Source organism: Piliocolobus tephrosceles, chromosome 18 (assembly GCF_002776525.5).
Source record: "Piliocolobus tephrosceles isolate RC106 chromosome 18, ASM277652v3, whole genome shotgun sequence".
NCBI lineage: Eukaryota > Metazoa > Chordata > Mammalia > Primates > Cercopithecidae > Piliocolobus > Piliocolobus tephrosceles.
The window spans coordinates 58340019-58361641 of NC_045451.1; the positions used below are offsets into that span (position 1 = coordinate 58340019).

Genomic DNA, 21623 nt, shown 5'->3' on the forward strand with positions numbered 1-21623 from the left:
CCACAGCATGCCATCTTCCTTCTGTCTTCTTAACTGCATGGACAACCCTCAGAGAAATGGGATCAACCTTTTCTAAAAGGCACCAGGGGCATTGTACTGCTCATTTTTCTCTCATCAGCATGGGCCACATGAACCATGGTCCTGGAGTTCTCAAGAAATGAACCTTGTCTGCATGTCTGCTGTCAAGTTATACAAGAAACCCATAAAAGGCGGGCTGATTCAGCAGCCCTCAGGCTACCTGCTCTGGTTCCTCTCCCCAGCCCACAGGCTGCCTTTCCCATGTGATGCCAAACTCTGGTTTTCACCCTTCGTGATGAGAAAGATCCCTCTGATGACTTTACAATAGCCTTGATCCTGGGAAGTGACCAAATGCCAGTCATAATTGTGTGTTGACCCAAAGTTGCATCATAAGACTCACCAAGGAGGTCACAGTGACTTCCGTTTATCATTTTATCATCTTAACATCTATCTGTATAGAGTGAGAGAACGTTCCAGAAGAAAGTGTTTTGTTTCCTACTGTTGCTGTTCCCTAGTACAGTTTTCATCTTTGTTCCTATTTCTTGGATTTATGTTGACTGCCTACAGCCTTCTGAGTGTTTTGGAAGGAAACATATTTAATTCATTTTCTGTTATGTCTGTTATATTTGCAGTGCTAGTTTTATGAAAACCAACAAATGTAAATGTTAGCTTAAAATAGAACAGAGCTGTCCATGATGATAGCAAGACATATAACCCAGTGGAATAATAAGAAAACAACAGTATTGAAATTCACATTTCCATTTAATTCCATTTCAGTGGAGGACACAGTATATTCTGGCACTTTTAAGCCCCATGGATACAAAAAGAATATGTTCACACAGCCCCTGAGCTTAAGGAGCACACGGTGGATCAGCCTTTACGGCACAGCTTAGCAAATGCCTCTGAGTAAACAGACACAGTTCAGAAGGAAGCAGGCAGTCAGGAAGGGTTTCCAGCAGGCAATATTTGAGTTATCTTGGGAAGAAGGTAGCCAGACCAGGCAAGGTGTCTGGGAAGGAATTCCAAGAACCATGAATAGCACCAAAATAATGCCCAGAGCCAGGGAACATCATGGAATATTCAAGGAATTACAGTTAGGTCCCTACTGACATAGCATAGGGCTTGCAGGAGAAAGTACCATTTAAGATTAGGCTGACAAAAAGTCTAGGGGCTAGACTGAAGGAGCGTATGTGCCATGTTAAGAAACTTGGACTTCATTCCAAAAGTAATAGAAAACCACTAAAGGATACTAATCAGGGAGAACAGCATACTGAGATCTTTGTTTTGCCCTGGTAGTAATGAGAAGATTGATTGATAGGTAGACCCTTGGAAGACTGCCAACCTGATTGTTTCTAATCTTTCTCACCTCACCACTATGGATTCTGTTCCTTCCAGGCTGATTCTAAAACAAGGTGAGCTGAGAGTAGATGCTAGGAAATCAATTAGAAGACTGGTAGACTAATCATGGGGAGAGCTGCCACAGTCTCCACTACAATAGTGCAGTATCAAGGCGGAGGAGGAGCCAGACTCCAGAGATATTATGGCACAAGACATAATGAGTTTACTAAATGGTAAGTGGGGAGGGAGAGGAAAGTGGAGGGCTATGGAAGAGACCGAGAGGGATGCTGGGTAAACTGGCTCTTGGAAAGGAGCAGCCCTGATTTGTAACATTTGCTGATTTCTGTAGTGTAAATGCTCCCACCACAGCCAATATCAACCTACCGAGCTGATGTGCCACTTCTAGTCTTGCCCACACAAACCTCCCTTCTATGTTCTTTCCTCATTCGGGCTGGTTGGAATAAAGATGATCCACGGGGCAAACTTGGGAACCCACGTGTTGAAAAAGGCAGACCCAATTATGGAAGGAGTTTACGTCTTTGAACCACTGTTTGGAGCGGAACTGCTTAACCAGGATCAGCTGTGTTTGGACATGATGAGCAATATACCTTCATTATATTTAGCCACAGTGTTAATCAGCGTTCTCCAGAGAAACAGAACCAATAGAATGTGTGTGTCTGTGTGTGTGTGTATAAAAGAAATAAATAGAAATAAAAAGAAATAAGAATAAATAAATAAATAATAAGAATAAAAAATAAATAAAAAAAGAAATAAAAAGAAAAAGAGAGGGTTTTTTTTTTTTTTAATAGAGGCAGGGTCTTACTCTGTCACCTAGGCTGGAGTTCACTGGTGCTATCAGAGCTCACTGCAGCCTCCAACTCCTGGGCTCAAGCAGTCCTCCAACCTTAGCCTCCTGAGTTGCTGGGACTACAAGTGCATGCCACTATGCCTGGCTAATTATTTTATTTTTTTATACAGATGGGCTCTCACTGTGTTGCCCAGGCTGATCTTAAACTCCTGGCCTCAAGCAATCCTCCCACCTTGGCCTCCCAAAGTGCTGGGATTACAGACATGAGACACCGCACCCAGACTGAGTTTTTCATGTATTAAAAGAAAACACCCGATTTCCAGATTCTTCCTAATGTATAAATTACTACAAAGGCAAATTAACACTTTGAAGTTACTAAAGGACCATAAAGGATGATATTGCATCCCTAGTAGCCCAGAGGATTTTATTGGCACCTGTTTTTCTACCCACTAATGAATTGTTTGACTTCAAGAGCTGTGCCTCATGATGATGTTCATTAATAACACATTTATTGGCTCACACTTGTAATCCCAACACTTTGGGAGGCCGAGGCGGGTAGATCACGAGGTCAAGAAATCGAGACCATCCTGGTCAACATGGTGAAACCCCATCTCTACTAAAAATACAAGAAAACTAGCTGGGTGTGGTGGTACGTGCCTGTAGTTCCAACTACTTGGGAGGCTGAGGCAGGAGAATCACCTGAACCCAGGAGGCAGAGGTTGCAGTGAGCCAAGATTGCGCCACTGCACTCCAGCCCGGTGACAGAGTGAGACTCCATCTCAAAAAAAAAAAATTTATTAATAGCAAAATTGTTCTAAATATAATCTTCTGTATTTTCTAATTTTGTTATGGCTATAAAATACTCTTAAAATGTTGCAGAGAGACTCAAGTGTCATAAATGGAACCTACTGTAATTAATTACAGAACTAAAACTCTTCCACCCTCACCCAGAGATTTGGTCTCACAGCGATATGTTTCCATTACTAGTATACCCTGGGAAAGTTCAGGCTGATGCTGAATCATCCTTGGCTCATTCTACATTAACTCAGCAAATATTTATTAAACAACTATTGTATGCTAAACACTGTGCAAGATGTTGGGAGCAAAACATCTTGTAGTGAACGGAACACAGTGAACAAAAGAAGACATAGTCTCTGGCCTCCTGAAGCTTATAGTCTATACAATCCCTCAGGAATCCAGAAAGACTGAGTCAAAACCAAGAGCCATCCACCTTCTGAATTGGGCTGTGTCCACCCAGGGACCCAGCTGAGTCACCCTCCTTAGTGACCTCACTAGTCAACCATCTGTAGAGCCAAGTTAATCTCCAAAGTCCTCAAGCCCAAAAAGTATCAGAAACTAGCCCAGGCCTCCCTCCACATCTGAGTCAGCTACAAAGAATGTTTTTGGATTCATCCACCAAAGCCTCACGAAAGTTTAAGGGAATCAGAAAAAAAAAAAAAAAAAGATTCTAGAAGGCAACTACATACTGAATTCACTCTCAGATGATTGGATCCTGCATTTGCATCTGGCCCCTGGGGAGTTCACTGTCTGTGATGAATTCATGAAAAATGAGAAAGGTAGAGTAATGGGACACTTCTCCTGTGACCTATTAATATTTTTCCTTAAAATTTATAATGTAGTTTCCCCTATTATACTTAACCTTGGAGCTTTAGAAACAATTTCTGAATTTTCTATTTTTTGCATTTTAAATAACATTTTCAAAGTATTTGCCTGTGTTAATATCTGCAGGGGGTTTCAGAGTCTCAGTCTAGGTTTGCTTTCCTTATTTGTTTATTTATGTATTTAGAGATGGGGTCTCACTGAGTTGCCCAGGCTAGATTTAAACTCCTGGGCTCAAGTGATCCTCATGTCTCAGCCTCCTGAGTGGTTGGGGCTGCAGGTATGAACTATTATGTCCATCTGGATTTTCTTTCTTCTGTCTTAGTTTGGGCCCTCTCTAAAGCCCTGAGGCAAAGACTTGAGTAGAGGTAGTTTATTTAAGAGTTGACCTCAAGAAGCACAAACTGGGGAGAGAGGAACATAAGGGAGCAAGAAAAGCCAAAAATCAATGTGTTAACGAGTGGGTTGCCACCAGAGGCAACCCAACAGAGGCTTCATTCTACCAGGGACACTCTGAGGAATTATGTAGAAGGCACTTTAGAACTGGCCCATTGAGAGGCAGGGAAATGCGGTACTTTCCCACCAACTCCCATCCCTCTTGGAATGAGGATTGCCCCTTGGGGTATTAAGTGCTGGGCTTGCAGGCTGCTCTAGACACAGCTTTTAGAAGCTCCTGTGGCTCTAGAAAGAGCCTTCAGACAGGAAGCAGAGTCAGATGCAGGCCCTTGAGATGGGACAAGGGAACAGGTGTGGGAACTGTCCATCCAGGCTGCCACTCAGAGGGGGACCAGGGAGCCATGGGCATCACAGCCTTTGCCTCTACAAGGTCCAAAGGACCATCTCAGCAGCTCTGTTCCTGCAGCCACATCTGCTGTCTCCAGGCCTCACTCCCCTGCAGCCCTGCAGAGCAGGGGCAACGTCACCTTCTCTCCTCACACCTCCATCCTCTGAAGCCAACACTCAGTCCTTTTCGGGGCTTAGTGTTGGGGGTGAGTGATTGTCTTTGTTTATTTTTACTACTAACAGGTTAAAATAGCAAATTTATACTCTTGGGAACATTACACATTGCATACAAGCCTCAAAATTCTTCTCCAGATAATTTTGTTGTTCCCTGGAACAAAATGAGTCAGGCTTGCTCTGTGGGGGCTGAAGTCACGGACCACAGGAACCCCCTCCACTCCCACCTCCTTGTGTTTTTCCCTACACCTCACCCAGGGGAGGGAGCAGGAGGGCAAACATAGGGAACCCGTAGAGTAGAAATCTGGTGTTTGGATTCTGGAGGAAGTCCAGGGTGTCTATGTAGAAACCATCGCTACACCTTCCGATCTCACGGGAGAGATCTCCAAAGCCCATGCCCACCAGGAGTCCAGGAAGAACAAAGGTTCCTAGATTCCAAAGATTCTCCTTTTAAAAATTGGACATCCACATGCTTTAAATGTAAAACTGAACTCATTATATCTGGCCAGATGATACGAAAGCTTCCTGAAAGAGATGGTGTTCTCATTCTATAGCCTGAAACTACTACATAATGTATAATTAAATGAACTTGAACAACCCCAGAAAGTATGATGCCTCTAGTGAATCACAGAAGTGTCCTACATTTACCATCTTTTAAGGGGAAACTGTCCTTTAAGGTCAAATCCGGGGGCCGGGCACGGTGACTCATGCCTATAATTCCAGCACTTTGGGAGGCTGAGGTGGGCGGATCACCTGAGGTCGGGAGTTCGAGACCAGCCTGGTCAACATGGTGAAACCCCGTCACTACTAAAAAAAAAAAAGTTAGCCAGGTGTGGTTGTGGGCACCTGTAATCCCAGCTATTTGGGAGGCTGAGGTAAGGCAATCACTTGAACCCGGGAGACGGAGGTTGCAGTGAGCCGATATCACACCACTGTACTCCAGAGCGAGACTCTGTCTCAAAAAAAATAAAATAAAAAAAGATCAAGTCCAGAAATGTTTTTATTTGTCAAACTTGTTGGCCAAAAAAATAAAAATGAAAGACACCAACTAATCTAAAAGAAAATAAGACCCCCACAACAGCACAAGCTGTCAGACTGACGACAGCACATCAGAATCAAATTTCAGTTCTTAGCAGGTGAAAAGAAGTGATTTTGTAGTAACAAATTTATGATCCGTATTTTATCTCTCAACCATGCATCAAAATTCCCACTTTTCTCCCTCTAAGTTCTTAATGTTACTATTAAATTATGAAATCTAACCTCTCAGTGACATTCTTATGGTTAATTCCAGCAAAAGGAAGAAAACACAGATCTTACCAATGGGGCAAAAAATAGGAATCTTACAAGACACAACATGCTTGTTAAAACATGTCATGCTGCAACACAGAAGAGCAAAGAAATATCTTCAGTCTGACAGAACTGATCGTGCTTTTCCTGCTCCTAGACTTTCTTAGAGTATTTTCTTCAGCATTATAGGTAGTGTTTTCTAGAGGTGCAAATGTGATCAGTCTGTTCTTTTTAATGAGAGTTTATTAAAGTTCACTTTATTTTATTAAATAAGTTCACTTTTATTCTATTAAATAAAAAAAACTTTAGAGCAGTCTTTAGACTGCTCTAAAGAAGTTTTAAATGAAGCAATTAACTCATTTAGAACTTATAATAATCTTATGAGGTATGCACAGTTATCTCATTTTATAAATGAGGAAACTGAGGCAGGGAGCAGATAAATATATTTGTTAAGGCCACACAGCAAGTGAGCGGAGCAATCAGGACAAACTGAGCCAGGCTGACTCCAGAACCCACACCCTCAGCTGGCTCGCAGAGCAGGTGGGTGGACACAGGCCTCATGAATATGCATACCATGACTCAAGTTTGTCAGCAACCAGCAAAGTACTGAACTGTTCCTATGTTGATGTTTTCTTAATTGTCTTAATTAGGGAATTTTTCAGTACATCAAAAGGGGGCTTTTAAAGTAGGTTTAAAAAAGAGTTTTAAAGAAAAAAGAACAATCCAGCAGATATGGGTAAGTTCAGTATGGGTCATTTTGATGGATTAAAATTCCCTGTTAACTACAAAAACCCTCAGTTAAATAAGTGATATAGGCAGGTCACGGTGGCTCATGCCTGTAATCTTAGTACTTTGGGCGGCGGAGGTGGGCAGATTGCCTGAGCTCAGTAATTCAAGACCAGCCTGGGTAACATGGTGAAACCCTGTCTCTACTTAAAATACAAAAAGTTAGCCAGGCATGGTGGCACATGCCTGTAGTCCCAGCTGCCTGGGTGGATGACGCAGCAGAATCACTTGAGCCTGGGAGGCAGAGGTTGCAGTGAGCCGAGTTTGCCCACTGCACTTCAGCCTGAGCAATAGAGTGAGACCCTGTCTAAAAAAAAAAAAAAAAAGAAGTGATGTGGTAGGTAATTCTTGGTTAGTATTGTCAGAAGCTACTGAATGAATGCTAGAGGTTAGGTATCAGAGGGATAAGACTAACTTATAGTTGAAAGGAGGCTTATAGAGTCTTTTGAATCATGAAGGCTCTCTGTGAATTCCTGCAGATACAAATTAATGGTGAAAATATTCTCAGGAGAGGTCTAATTTAGCACAACACATGAACTAATGAGGTTGAAAGCCCTTCTGTCACAAAACTGCCCAATCAAAATGAAAAGAACACATTCTAAGAAATCTCAGTATCATTCCATTTCTATACTATGGGATGCATTTACCTTTTTATTTCTTTCAAGTAGTATTTTTATAGGAACTGTACTCTATGCTTAACTCTTCCCAGCAAAAAGAAGAGTATAAACATTAACATTAGTATTAGCATTAGTTTTACTATTAGTATTGACATAACAAACTCAGGTAATAATAGCAGCAGTCTTCTTCCTCCTGTTTACGTTACCATCTGCATACAAGCACACCAGCTGTTGCTGTCTCTATCATAAACAAATCTTCTCTTTACCTGGCTTTTCAATGATTCTCCCCCATTTCTTTTTGCCCCATTGAGCAGAACTCTTAAAATTGATTTCTGTATTAGATGCTTCAATTCCTCTCACATTCTCTCTTGATTTCCCTACAGTTAACTTTTCAATTCTGTCTTACCAAAGTCACCAATGATCTCCACACTGGCAAATCCAATGGTCATTTACTGGTCAGTTATCCGTCTTTTGTTATTTGGCTTATCAACGGTATTTGACACAGTTATTTTCTCCCTCTTTTTCTTTTTTTTTTTTTTACTTGAAACACTCTTTCCATGAATCCTTTTTTTTCTTAACAGTTTTATTGAGATACAATTCACATACCATACAGTTCACCCATATAAAGTGTACATGCCAATGGTCTTTGGCATATTCACAGAGTTGTCCAACCATCATCACGATCAATTTTAGAACATTTTCATCACCCTCTCTCCAAAAACATACCTATTAGTAGTCACTCCCCAATTTCCTCCAAAACCCCTAGCCCTAGGAAGCCACTAAGCTATTTTTCTCTCTATAGATTTGCCTATCAGGACATTCCATATAAATGGACTCATATAAGATAGTCTTTTATGCCTAGCTTCTTTCACTTACCCTGATGTTTTCAAGATCTTAAAAACATCATGCCAAGTTAAAGAAGCCAGTCACAAAAAGACAAATACTATATGATTCCACTTATATGAGCTTCCTAGAGTTGTCAATTCACAGTAAGAGAAGTAGAATGTTGGCTGCAAGCAGCAGGAAAAGGGGGAATGGGGAGTTGCTGTTTAATGGATACAGAGTTTCAGTATTGCAAGATGAAAAGGGTACTGGAGATGGATGACGGTGATGGTTGCACAATGATGTCAATGTACATAATGCCACTGAACCATACACTTAAAAATGGTTAGGATGACAAATTTTATGTTGTGTCTCTTTTACCACAATTAAAAATAATAATAAAAATATCTTTGCCAATGAAACTATTTACAACTATTTTTTAAACTCATTTGATAGACAGGGATGGGGATCTATCTACATGCTGCCAGGCACTGTTCCGGGTTTTGTTTTTGTTTTTGTTTTAAGATGGAGTCTCACTCTGTTGCCCAGGCTGGAGTGCAATGGTGCAATCTTGGCTCACTGCAACCTCTGCCTCCCAGGTTCAAGCGATTCTCCTGCCTCAGTCTCCTAAGTTGCTGGGATTACAGGCCTCCGCCACCATTCCTGACTAATTTTTGTATTTTTAGTAGAGATGGGGTTTCACCATGTTGGTCAGGCTGGTCTCAAACTCCAGACCTCAAGTGATCCACCCACCTCGGCCTCCCAAAGTGCTGGGATTTCAGGCGTGAGCCACTGTGCCTGGCCTGTTCTGAGTTTTAAGGGAAGCAAACATTAATCTAACAGGTTTAACAATGATTAGGGGATTAAAACTGAAGTTTGTTTTTTACAATAATTATTATATCAGAAATCCCCATAGAAATAGTGATCTAAGCTCATGCTCCCATTCCAATTGAAAGTGTAGCTCACCTGCCCCAGATCCAAGGTGAGGTTGACTCTGTTGTACTGTGTGCCTGAGGACAGGGGAGGGCTTTGCCACCAACGTTCAGATCCATCAATGGCATTGGTGACAGGATGTGCTTTCCTGGGGTCCTCAGAATTGCAATAGTCACAGAACTGGCCCTGAAAAAAAAAATTTTTTTTAACTTTCAAGTAATTTTTTCTTATCCATATGGCAAATAGAGGGAACCAAAGAAAGACCATCTTACACAGCTTGGAGATGTCAGCTGTTAAAATTCACTGGAATGTATTCTGAAGTAGTAGTAAGGCTTTCTCTTTCTCATTTATCTTAAATCTTATCGCCAATTTCTGCCTCTGTTTATGGTGTTTTTAGGATATGGGGTCTATTTATCTTCCATCTTTACAGCTATGTTTTTGTTTCATACAACACTTCAAGAAGAGCCTGTTGTATTTGGGATGAAAAGAGGTTTTCAATTCAACAAATTCACTTCACTCTTTAAGTCATCCTCTGTGCAATTCTGTCTGTGGTACTGGGGTACAAAAAAGATCCCTCCCCACGGTCCCAGCGGGGCATCGAGGATCCGAACAACCAGCAGGGAAGGGTGTACAGCAAGTGCCTCCACGGAGCAGACGGCTGCGGCCAATGGCAGTAGATATTCCATGGTGGAAGACAGGGCATGTCCAGTGCCTGGGAGGACAGATAGGACTTTGCTAAGTGGTAGTGAGTGCAAACAGGGAAAGTGTTGCAGGTAGAGGAACCAGCACGAGCAAAGGCACAGGGGCCGGCTGGTTCGGTTTGACCTAAGCATCGAGAGACAAGGCTTTCCAGGTACACGGAGAGATGTGGCTGGCTGTGAATACCAGCACTGAGAAGTCAGTAATTAATTCAGTCAGTAGGTGGAGATCCATTTGTACCTGCAGTGATAATCTGTTTGGTATTACAAGCTCTAACTCCTTATTGAATTACTCTTTTTCTTGCTAGAAAGATTCTTTTGATCCTGGTTTTTGTTTTGGTTTGGTTTTTGCATAATTTTGCAGCCATTTACCATCTAAAACCTGAACATAGGCCTTTCTTCTATGTCAAATGTATTTTAAGTGGGTCAGAGGATCACGCTTCCCCAGGAATGGACTTCACATACTAAACTATCAGCTCCCAAACTAAATGCCCTTAGAGTATAACCATCACATAGGAGGGGGACAAAGAGGCAAACTTATACCCACAGCCTCCCAAGGAATGTGCTATGACAAAGAGGTGGCTCTGCCCCTAGCCAGCATCTTAGAAGTTAATTCTTAAGTGTTCAGAGAGAAATTTGATGCTGGTATGTAACCAAAGGTGTGACCACATGTTTTCATCTAGTACGCAACTCATGGTTCTTTCGTGTGTGGTGAGGTATCTGTGTAGATCTTTATCTTTCGACATTATACAAAAATATTTCTATAACTCGGAAGCAGCGCCTTGAGTCCTTGAGTGTATGTGGCCCCGCTACTTCCCGAGGTCAGAGGCCATGTGTTTCCCACTCTTCCCTCTATCACTTCAGCCCAACACACTGCCTTGCACCCACTAGAAACTCAACCAAGGAATAATTCCATCAGCCATTTCTCAAAAATGTTGCTTTTTCTATAAAATGCATTGTCATAATAAGGTGCTTAATGAATAACTTTTTTTTTTTTTTTTCTGAGACAAAGTTTCACTCTTGTTGCCCAGGCTGGAGTGCAATGGCACGATCTTGGCTCACAACCTCTGCCACCCAGGTTCAAGCAATTCTCCTGCCTCAGCCTCCCAAGTAGCTAGGATTACAGGCATGCGCCACCACGCCTGACTAATTTTGTACTTTTATTAGAGAAAGGGTTTCTCCATGGTGGCCAGGCTGGTCTCGAACTCCTGACCTCAGGTGATCTGCCCGCCTCGGCCTCCCAAAGTGCTGGGATTACGGGCATGAGCCACCGTGCCCAGCCATGAATAACTTTTAAGCTAGGACATCTAAACATTTACTATTAGTATGATCTTTATTTCTCCCTAAAGAACATTTTACCAGAACATTTAGTTATTTGATGAGGGAATTTAATTATTATTCCTTAAAGTTTAGAAGATTTACATCTGGCTGGAAGCAAAATCTCTCCCCAAAATGAGAAAGCTTATGATTTACATTTATCTCCATCTCCACATTACAGACGTAAGGAATGCAGAAGGTGCTTTCTAGGTTGTTAGAGTGGTTCTCAATTTCACAATAATAATAATAATTAAGATGAACATTTGTAGAGCACCTATTATGCACTGAGCACCACCCAGTTTACATTTTCATACTAGGATTATTATTATCACCTCTATTTTACAGATGAGGAAAGAGAGTGGAATGTTAAGTCATTTTCCCAAGAACCACACCACTGGTCAATGGTAGAACGGGGACCTACGTCCAGGGTCCAGGGATAACGAGTGAACACTACCCTGTAACTCTCTAACAGCTACAACTCTGGTTTATTACACATCGCTGCCTAATCACTAACATACATTATTTCCTGTAATTTGTTTTAAATGGTAGCCTTCACAATAGCCTGAAGGCCTCTTTCATTTAGAATCATCTTAGCCTTTCTGCTGATATACCTGTCCCTCCGCAGCTCCTGTCCATGTCATTCAGCAGACTGGGTAAGAACACAGGCTCAGGAGCTTGAACACTCACATTAGCCCTTGATCTCACAATTAGTAGGCACTAAAACTATATATATCAAATATATATTTTGAGTCTGAGCAATAAATATTTTGCAAGCACATATTTTAAAAATAAGTGTATAGGCAAGACAGCATCACAATTATACAGGCTAGTGTCAACACTGACATTTGGAAGACTGACTGATATAATAGATACATAAGTTAAAGGTAAATTCCAAGGAGCGAGCTTTGCCCAGGTAATAAAAATGAGTCAAACTTTCTGTTTATTTCTAAAGACTACTGGAAAAAACCTTGACAAACAGCAAGGAATCTACAAAAACAACTTGTCAAACCAGTAATGCCCTAGATGATGGTTTTTCAGATTCACTTTGTATTAGCCAAGTTTAGATGATATATTTTTTGCCATATAAAATAATTTCTAACAAAGAGTCCACAAGCTTAACTTAAACATTAACAAGCAAAAGTGTAACATACACTTTCTGTTTGAAAAATAAAAAGATCAGTGTAAACATTGACTTTAAAAAGAAAGAAAAATTTATTCTAGAAATTTAATAATATATCTTAAAATTAATAACTAGAAAGTTTGCCTTCTTTAAGTTACTCTAGGGTGAAAGATTTTTATTCAAATAGTTTTATTAAAATATTCCTTCTCTTTTCTTTCATTTGTTTTACTCCTGAAGTTTCAGTAATTTTTACGCTACATCTCAATGTCATATTTACTGCTAATCAACCTACATGAAGAATCAAAAATAATTTAGTAGTACCCTAAAGGAAATCAGACTGTGGATCTAGAAGTGAAAAAAAAAATCAGAAGAATGATTTTCTTAAGTGTTAAAACTCTATCTAGCCTTCTCAATCATTTTTCTTGAGGTCTTCATGGAGAATTAAGTCTGTGTGGAAATGCTACATAGATAAGTAGACTTGTGGTTGAAGAACTTTCTCAGGGAGGCCAAGGTTATGACTAACCCTGCAAGTAAAGCCTTGGCACCAAGCAACAGGGTTTTGAGAGAAGACAACCTCGTGGAGCTTTTTAAAAGTGCAATACCTGACAATGCTTTTGAAAATCAAACTGGAGGCCTTTTCACAAGATGGCACCAAAGGCAAAGAAGGAAGCTCCTGTTCATCCTAAAGCTGAAGCCAAAACGAAGGCTTTGAAGGCCAAGAAGTCAGTGTTGAAAGGTGTCCACAGCCACACAAAAAAAGAAGATCCTCACATCACCCACCTTCTGGCAGCCCATGGCGCGGGGACTCCAGAGGCAGCCCAAACATCCTCGGCAGAGTGCCCCAAGGAGAACAAGCTTGACCACTATGCTATCATCAGGTTTCTGCTGACAACTGAGTCCACCATGAAGAAGATAGAAGACAGCAACACACTTGTGTTCATTGTGGATGTTAAAGCCAACAAACACCAAATCAAACAGGCTGTGAAGAAGCTCTATGACATCGATGTGGCCAAAGTCAACACCCTGATTAGGCCTGATGGAGAGAAGAAGGCATGTGTTCGACTGGCTCCTGATTATAATGCTTTGGATGTTGCTAACAAAATTGGGATCATCTAAACTGAGTCTGGCTGGCTAATTCACCAGAAAAAAAAAAAAAAGAAAGAAAGAAAAGAAAAGAAAAGTAAAAAGGAAACGAAAGGAAAAGAAAAGAAAAGAGAAAAGACAAGACAATCAAACTTATGGAGCAGAAGAGAAAAGAATCCATGGGACTTCTCAGATGGAGGATCATTGAGGAGGATCTTTCCTTCCTGTGAGTATCACTGGGACAGGCCACTTATTTTTTCTGTAGCCATATCTTCCAACAGACACTTATACCAACTTTACTACTTCATGGGTATATGCAAAATAAAAGGGCTTATGTATTTATAAGTCTCTGCTATTTCTGACTCAACCTGATGTTTTCCACAAGAATTGAAAGTAAAAAATGGTCAAGAGACAAGAACAAGAAGGATTTTTTAAAGGCAGGAGAAAAAAAAAAAACAGATGTATAACATTTGGAATAAAGGAAATAAAACTGTTATTATTTATTTAAAGATGATAAATCTATTTACATTAAAACTCCACATGAGTCTGGGCACAGTGGCTCATGCCTGTAATCCCTGCACTTTGGGAGGCCAAGGTGGGTGGATTGCTTGAGCCCAGGAGTTCGAGAGCAGCCTCGGCAACATGGAGAAACCCTGTCTCTACTAAAAATACAAAAATATTAGCTGGGTGTGGTGGTGCATGCCTGTAGTCCCAGCTACTTGGGAGGCTGAGGTGGGAGGATCGATTGAGCCCAGGAGGCTGAGGTTGCAGTGAGCCAAGATCATACCACTGGACTCCAGTCTGGACAACAGAGCAAGACCCTGTCTCAAAAAAAAAGAAAAAGAAAAAAAACCTCCAAATAAAGCCAGGCACAGTGGCTTACACCTGTAATCCCAGCACTTTGGGAGGCTGAAGCAAGAGGATCACTTGAGGCCAGGAGTTTGGGACCAGCCTGGGCAACATAGCAAGAAAAACTTTTTTTTTTTTTTAATTAGCCAGGTATGGTGGTATGTGTCTGCAGTCCCAACTACTTGGGAAACTGGGATGGATTGCTTGAGCCCAGGAGCTTGAGGCTGTAGTATAGTGAGCTCTGATCACACAATTGCACTCCAGCCTGTGTGACAGGGTGAGAACTTGACTCTGGGAAAAAAAAAAAGGAAATAAGAAAAAAAGAAAAGAAAGACCCAAATGTATCTGCTAAAGAAAATTTTAGAAATACTGGGAGATTTTTAGCAAGGTAGCTGGATATGAGATTAAAATACAAAAGTCATTGCATCTCTGTAGAATAGCAGCAAACAACTAGAAAATTTAATTAAAGAGAAAACGCCATTTATAATAGTCTCAGAGAATATCAAGTATCTTAAAAGAAATTTGACAAATAAAAATTTTAAACAATATTAACAGAATTTTGAAAATCTACATAAATGGAGAGTTAGCTAGAAGATAATATCAAAAACTTATCAATTCTCCCCAAATTAAGCTATAGAGACAATATTATGCCAGTGAAAACCTGAATAAGGTTTGAATTACAGTAAGGTAATTCTAAAATTTATATGAAACTTTAAAGGACCAAGATATTGCTGAAGAAGAAGACCGGGAGGCGGAAACTTGCCCCTCAAGGAATCGGGGCTTATTATGAAGCTATTGTAATTAAGGAAAGGCAAAATGAGACAAACAGACCTATGGGACAAAACAGACAGCCCATGCATTTAAGAAGCTTTACTATATAACATAGGTGGTATGTCAGACCACTGGGAAAAGAAGGAATATTCTAGATCCAGGGGGAAATAATAAAATCAGAGTTCTACTCAAGTCACAAATGCAATTCAACTTCAGATGAAATAAGGACGTATGTGTGAAAAATAAAACTTCAAAATCTCATAGTAGAAAAAAAGGTGACACCTTTTAGAACTAAGAGCAAGGAAAGGTTTCTTAACCCAAGACACAAAAAGCACTGACTACAAAAGAAGAGATGGATAAATCTGACTATGTTAAAATTAAGAATTTTGCTTCCTTTTGCTGGGCATGGTGGCACACGCCTGTAACTGAGACATGAGAATTGCTTGAGCCTGGGAGGCGAAGTTTGCTGTGAGCTGAAATTGCACCACTGCCCTCCATCTTGGGTGACAGAGCAAGACCCTGTCTCAAAAAAAAGAATTTTGTTTCCTTGAGCCCAGGGAGTTGGTGACCAGCCTGAACAACATAGTAAAACCTCATCTCTACCAAAAAAATAAATAAATAAATAAAATATATATAAAGAAGTTTGCTTCATCAAAGACACCTTTAAAAAGTGAAACGTTAAAACTAGAAGATATTTACAATGCAAAAGTGATAAACAGTCTCCAATTATGATTGCCTTCAATTCCTTCTCTCTCTCTCCATGCCTGCCATTTCACCCATCGAAAGGTGGATGCTCTTTGCCCTGGAGGCTAGTGTCTCCTCTTGAATCCAGACTGACTTGATTGTTTGCTTTGTTATAGCACATGTGTCATTCTGGGACATTCAAGCTTAGGTCTTAAAAGGGCTAGAAGAAGGTCAGGCGCGGTGGCTCAAGCCTGTAATCCTAGCACTTTGAGAGGCCGAGACGGGCGGATCACGAGGTCAGGAGATCGAGACCATCCTGGCTAACATGGTGAAACCCCGTCTCTACTAAAAAATAGAAAAAAAACTAGCCGGGCAAGGTGGCGGGCGCCTGTAGTCCCAGCTACTAGGGAGACTGAGGCAGGAGAATGGCGTAAACCCAGGAGGCGGAGCTTGCAGTGAGCTGAGATCCGGCCACTGCACTCCAGCCTGGGCGACAGAGCGAGACTCCGTCTCCAAAAAAAAAAAAAAAAAGAGGGCTAGAAGATTCTGCTTCCTTCTTCTCAGAAGCCAGCCACCAGGCAAGAAGTCCAACCACCCAGAAATCACCATTCTGTGAGAAAGTCCAAGATATCCAATTGGAGAGGACAAATGGGAGAGCAACAATATACCTTACATGTTAGTGAGACCTTCTTAGGCCATCCAGTCCATCCTAGCCACCAGCTGAATGCCACTAAGTGAGGTATCCCAACTGACAACCCATGCAGCAGAACCACCCAGCTGAACCCAGTCAACCCACAGAATTGTGAGAGAAAAAACTGTTGTTGTTGTTGTTGTTGTTGTTGTTGTTGTTGTTGTTGTTGTTGTTGTTTGAGATGGAGTTTGGCTCTTGTTGCCCAGGCTGGAGTGCAATGGTGTGATCTTGGCTCACTGCAACCTCTGCCTCCTGGGTTTAAGTGATTCTCCTGCCTCGGCTTCCCGAGTAGCTGGGATTACAGGCATGTGCCACCGTGCCTAGCTAATTCTGTATTTTTAGTAGAGACGGGGTTTCTCCATGTTGGTCAGGCTGGTCTCAAACTCCTGACCTCAGGTGATACGCCCACCTCGCCTCCCAAAGTGCTGGGATTACAGGCGTGAGTCACTGCGCTCGGCCAAAAACTGTTGTTGTTTTAAGCCACTAAGTTTTGGGGGTAGTTTGTTACACAAGAATCAATAACTGATCAAAGAACTTAAAGTCAACAAAGAACTCTAATCAGAAACACATACCAAATTCCTAACAATTCTACAAATCAGTAAGAAAAACATAAATAGTTCAAGAGGAAAATGGGCAAAAGCAGAAATTTCACAGAAGAGGAAACACATATAAACACAGTAAACATTTATAAACATAATAAACATTTCAAGAAATGTTCACCATCACCATCATTAGTGACCAAGGCAGACCACAATGCAATATTATTTTATACTTATTCAGTAGACCCAAGTTTAAAGTTTGATGATAACCAGATTTAGAAAAGCCATAGTAGGAGTATAAATTGGTACAAAAACTTTGGAAACTGTTTTAGTATTACCACCTAAAGTTGAAATTCACATTTCCTATGATACGGCATTCTACTCTCAAACTCATAAACCAAAAAGAAACCCTTGCACAAATGTGATGCTATTATATTCAACACTATTCACAGCAGCACTGTTCATAAGAGCAAATTCCTGGGAATAACCTAATTGCTCAGCCACAAGAGGGTGGATGAACAAACAGTGGTATATTCACACAATTAATAACTATATAAGCAATAATGAGTAAATGAATATATACAATGAAACAATATGGATGAAACAATATTGATGAATCTTAGCAATATAATATTAAGTGAAAAAAGCATGATATAATTTTTATAAAGTTATAAGCAAGCAAAATAAAAAGCACCTACTTTTTAGCAATACATACAGATGTAATAAAAACTATATAAAAAGCAAAGTATTAATTAATAAAGGATTTGGGATTATTATTTCCCCAGAACGTAAGAGACAGAGGGAAAGGGGATGGGAGGACCATACGCTTAGACATAAATTGTTATCCAGGCTCTATGTTTGGTTTTGGCAGCAAGTTCATGAATGCTTATTACTATTTAAAAGACATATGTAGGCCAGGCACAGTGGCTCACACCTATAATCCTAGCAGTTTGGGAGGCCAAGATGGGAGGATCGCTTGAGCTCAGGAGTTCAAGACCAGCCTGGGCACATGGCGAAACCCTCTCTACAAAAAATACAAAAATTAGCCGGGCATGGTGGCATGTGCCTGTAGTCCCAGCTACTTGGGAAGCTGAGGTGGAGGGATTACCAGAGCCTGGGAAGTGGAGGCTGCAGTGAGCCATGATTACATCACTGCACTATAGCCTGGATGATGGAGTCAGACCGTGTCTCAAATATATGGGGGTGTGTGTGTGTGTATGTATATGTGTGTGTGTATATACGTGTGTGTGTGTATGTGTGTGTATATGTGTGTGTGTATGTGTACATATATATGTGCATATGTGTGTGTGTGTGTGTGTGTGTGTAAAGTGATAATACATTCCTGAGCTGGGTCTCTTCCCATACATCTGGTAGTGGGCAGATGTATGGAATATATATTTGTGTATATAAATATCTCATAAACTGAGGGTTATGACTAATCCACAATCTAACTCTGTGCCTGATGTCCGATATTTTAAAAACACCCATAAATAAATAAAGCAGGACAAAAACTGATAGAAGTCGGAGAAGAGGGCCGGGCGTGGTGGCTCACGCCTGTAATCGCAGCACTTTGGGAGGCCGAGGCAGGCGGATCACGAGGTCAAGAGTTCAAGACCAGCCTGGTGAACATGGCAAAACCCTATCTCTACTAAAAATACAAAAATTAGCTGGGTGTGGTGGCACACGCCTGTAATCCCAGCTACTCGGGAGGCTGAGGCAGGAGAATCTCTTGAACCCGGGAGGCGGAGGTTGCAGTGAGCCGAGATCGCGCCATTGCACTCCAGCCTGGCAACAGAGCAAGACTCCATCTCAAGAAAAAAAAAAAAGTCCGAGAAGAAAAGGAACAGAGAAGAGAACTCCTATGTTCAATTTTTCATCCATCCATGCAACAAACCTATGATAATCATCTACTCTGTACCAAATGCCATTCTAGACAGAGAGATGAGAATACCGAAAGATAAACAGAACAAGGGACTCACACTTGGAATTGCACCAAGGCTATTATATTATTGGCCTATTCAGATGGGAAATAGAAAATGTAACGGAAGGGGCTGTGAAGAAAGGAGATAGGACTGTTCCTATAAACAACTAAGCAGAGCTGAGCTCCAAATTTGGCAGTCTCCAGAGAATAAACCAGAAGCCCACAGAATGACCTACCCTTTTTCAGAAGGATGGAAAAAAGTAGTCTCTCCTAGTTTCTAACACTTTTTATGATCCTTCTTAACTAAAAAGCCTCCCACATGTAATACTTTATAACTGAATTCACAATGTAAATACTATATTCTTCCAAGAAGCTAGAGGATGATTATAGCAGTGCTCCCTAACATAGTTTCTGGGGGATTTTGTTTGAACATTCATTCATTTATTCAACTTACCCAAATTACCTACCATGTGTAGAGCACTATGTCAGATACTGTGGTAAAAACAAACAGACAAACACTAAGAGTTGGATCTGTCCCTAAAGAAAGTTAGTGGGAGAAGAGAAGTAACTCAACCATTGCACATTACCACAAGATGCTGGGGCAAGCTAGCACTGGGGTATGGGAGCCCAGCGAAGAACACTATGCTTTACTTTGCTTAATCACCAGAACACTGTGAAATGTATATCAAAGTATTCAGAACTTAAAGATGAAGAAACAGCTCAAAGAGGTGAAGTGCTTCATCTCAAACCACACAGCTAGGTCGTGCTGGGGCCAGGAACTGTGTGTGTGCCTGATAATGTTACTTATGGCCTGGAACGCTTTCCTCCTGGTCAAGCTGCTCTTGTGAGCGACATCAAAAGGTGCTGTCTTAGATTTGGACAATGTGAAACAGTCCTGGAATGACAATTATGTGACTTTCCATACGCCTGCCCACTACCAGATGAATGGAAAGAGACCCAGCTGGGGAGAGAAACCTGTCTGGTGGAGGTTCAGATGAACGCCCTTGTGGCAGGCACAAAAAAGCCCGGCAAGATGAGCATTTAACCAACACTCATCCGTCAACAGCCCCACTACAAATTACCACCTTCATATTGCTACGAACCTCTGCTCCTAGCCATCACTCACTAAGGTTCCGGAGGCCACGGTGTTCCCAGTGCCCAAACCCAAGCCAGCGGGAGGCCTGATGTGTAGAACATCCTGAACTCCCTTCCTAACTTGGGATTGCTCTTTTGCAAAGACCTTGTTCAGAGCATTCTCCCTTTTGAGAGTCACAAAGGCATTTAGGTGTGGTTACTGATGATTTGGGCAAGTGTTCTGTGAATCTCCTGAATGTTTCCTAAATATACTGGAGTGCGTGGTGAACACTCAGCTCTGTGACTCCCACATACAAGATTTCACGGCACCAGGGGGTAGAAGATGACATCTCTAATGTGCCTGGTTCCTAGAGATAGGGATTTGAGAGACAGCTAAAACAAGGAACTCAAAGTTGGTTCCAGGTATTTAAAAATACACACACACACACCCCTTTTTAAAAATAAGCAGATAAGCAAATGTCTGCAAAACTCCAAATTCTAGGTGGGGGAGTCCTTTGAACTCATTTCAACTCATTCCTTTTAACTCATTTAACTACTCTACATTTTGGAGTAGAATAGATAGAAATTCAAATCCTGATGGCTACCAGTTACAGCTACGGAATGTTAGTTGAATTATGTAGCCTCCCTTGAGGTCCATTTTCTCTTTATTATAATGGGTTAATACTGCCTATCTTACGCCGTGGTTTGAAGATTAAATGAGATGTCATCCGTGAAGTAGACACCAGGTGGTGTGATCATACCACCATTGGAAGCACTGGAGTGCTTGCTGGAAATGCAGACCCTTCTGGACTTAGAATCAGCATCTCTGGCTGGAGCTGGGCATCAGAATTTTTTAAAAGCACTCCAAAGGATTCTTCTCCCCACTGCAGTCTGGGAACCTCAGAGGCAATGACGACTGGCACATCTAGGTGCACCACCAGCCATAGACAGCGCTGCAGCAGTCATAGAAGTAGTTGCATTGATGGTAGTAACGACAAAAGGAAACATCCATGTGCCAGACATGGCCCCTTGCACTTTATATGCATTAACTCAATTTCCACAGCAAATCTACAAGGTAGACACAAGCATCAGACCCTTTTACAGAGAAGGAAACAGAGAGACAAAGAGGTGGAGCAATTGGTCTAAGTGATGGAGCCAAGATAGAACCTGAGAATTAGCCCAAGAGGGGACGCTGAAGAAGGGAAGACAAGAGACAAGGAAGCGGGGCAATAACTGTCTAGCAGTATGAGGTGTAGCATCTCAATCTGCTGGTGCCTCGGAGATTTAGGCACCACAGAGATTTGGGCTTGGCCAGAAAACATGTATCTCCCCTGCTGGGCACCACCAGCCTGTGAGTCAGACACAACCAGGTAAGAAAGATATTTTTAGGCCAGGCATGGTGGCTCACACTTGTAATCTCAATACTTTGGGAGGCCGAGGTGGGAGGATTGCTTGAGCCTAAGAGTTCAAGACCAGCCTGGGCAAGAAAGTGACACCCCCATCTCCACAAAGAAGAAAAAAAATATTAGCCAGGCATGGTGGTGCACACCTGTAGTCCCAGCTACTTGGGAGGCTGAGGCTCCCTTGAGCCCAGGAGTTTGAGGCTGCAGTGAGCCATGATCACATCACTACACTCCAGTCTGGGCAACAGAGCAAGATGCTGTCTCTAAAATTTAAAAAAAAGAAGAAA

The 21623-nt window shown here is 41.5% G+C and overlaps 1 protein-coding gene across 2 annotated transcripts in view; it reads right to left on the reverse strand.

Moving 5' to 3' along the window:
- The window catches only part of LAMA3 (laminin subunit alpha 3), a 271772-nt gene that overhangs the window by 235667 nt on the left and 14482 nt on the right, over positions 1-21623 (reverse strand). For both annotated transcript variants that reach the window (XM_023207778.2, XM_023207777.2), the window contains exon 2: positions 9220-9372. In XM_023207778.2, coding sequence (XP_023063546.1) covers positions 9220-9372 — 153 coding nt within the window. The remainder of the gene's footprint in view (positions 1-9219; positions 9373-21623) is intronic.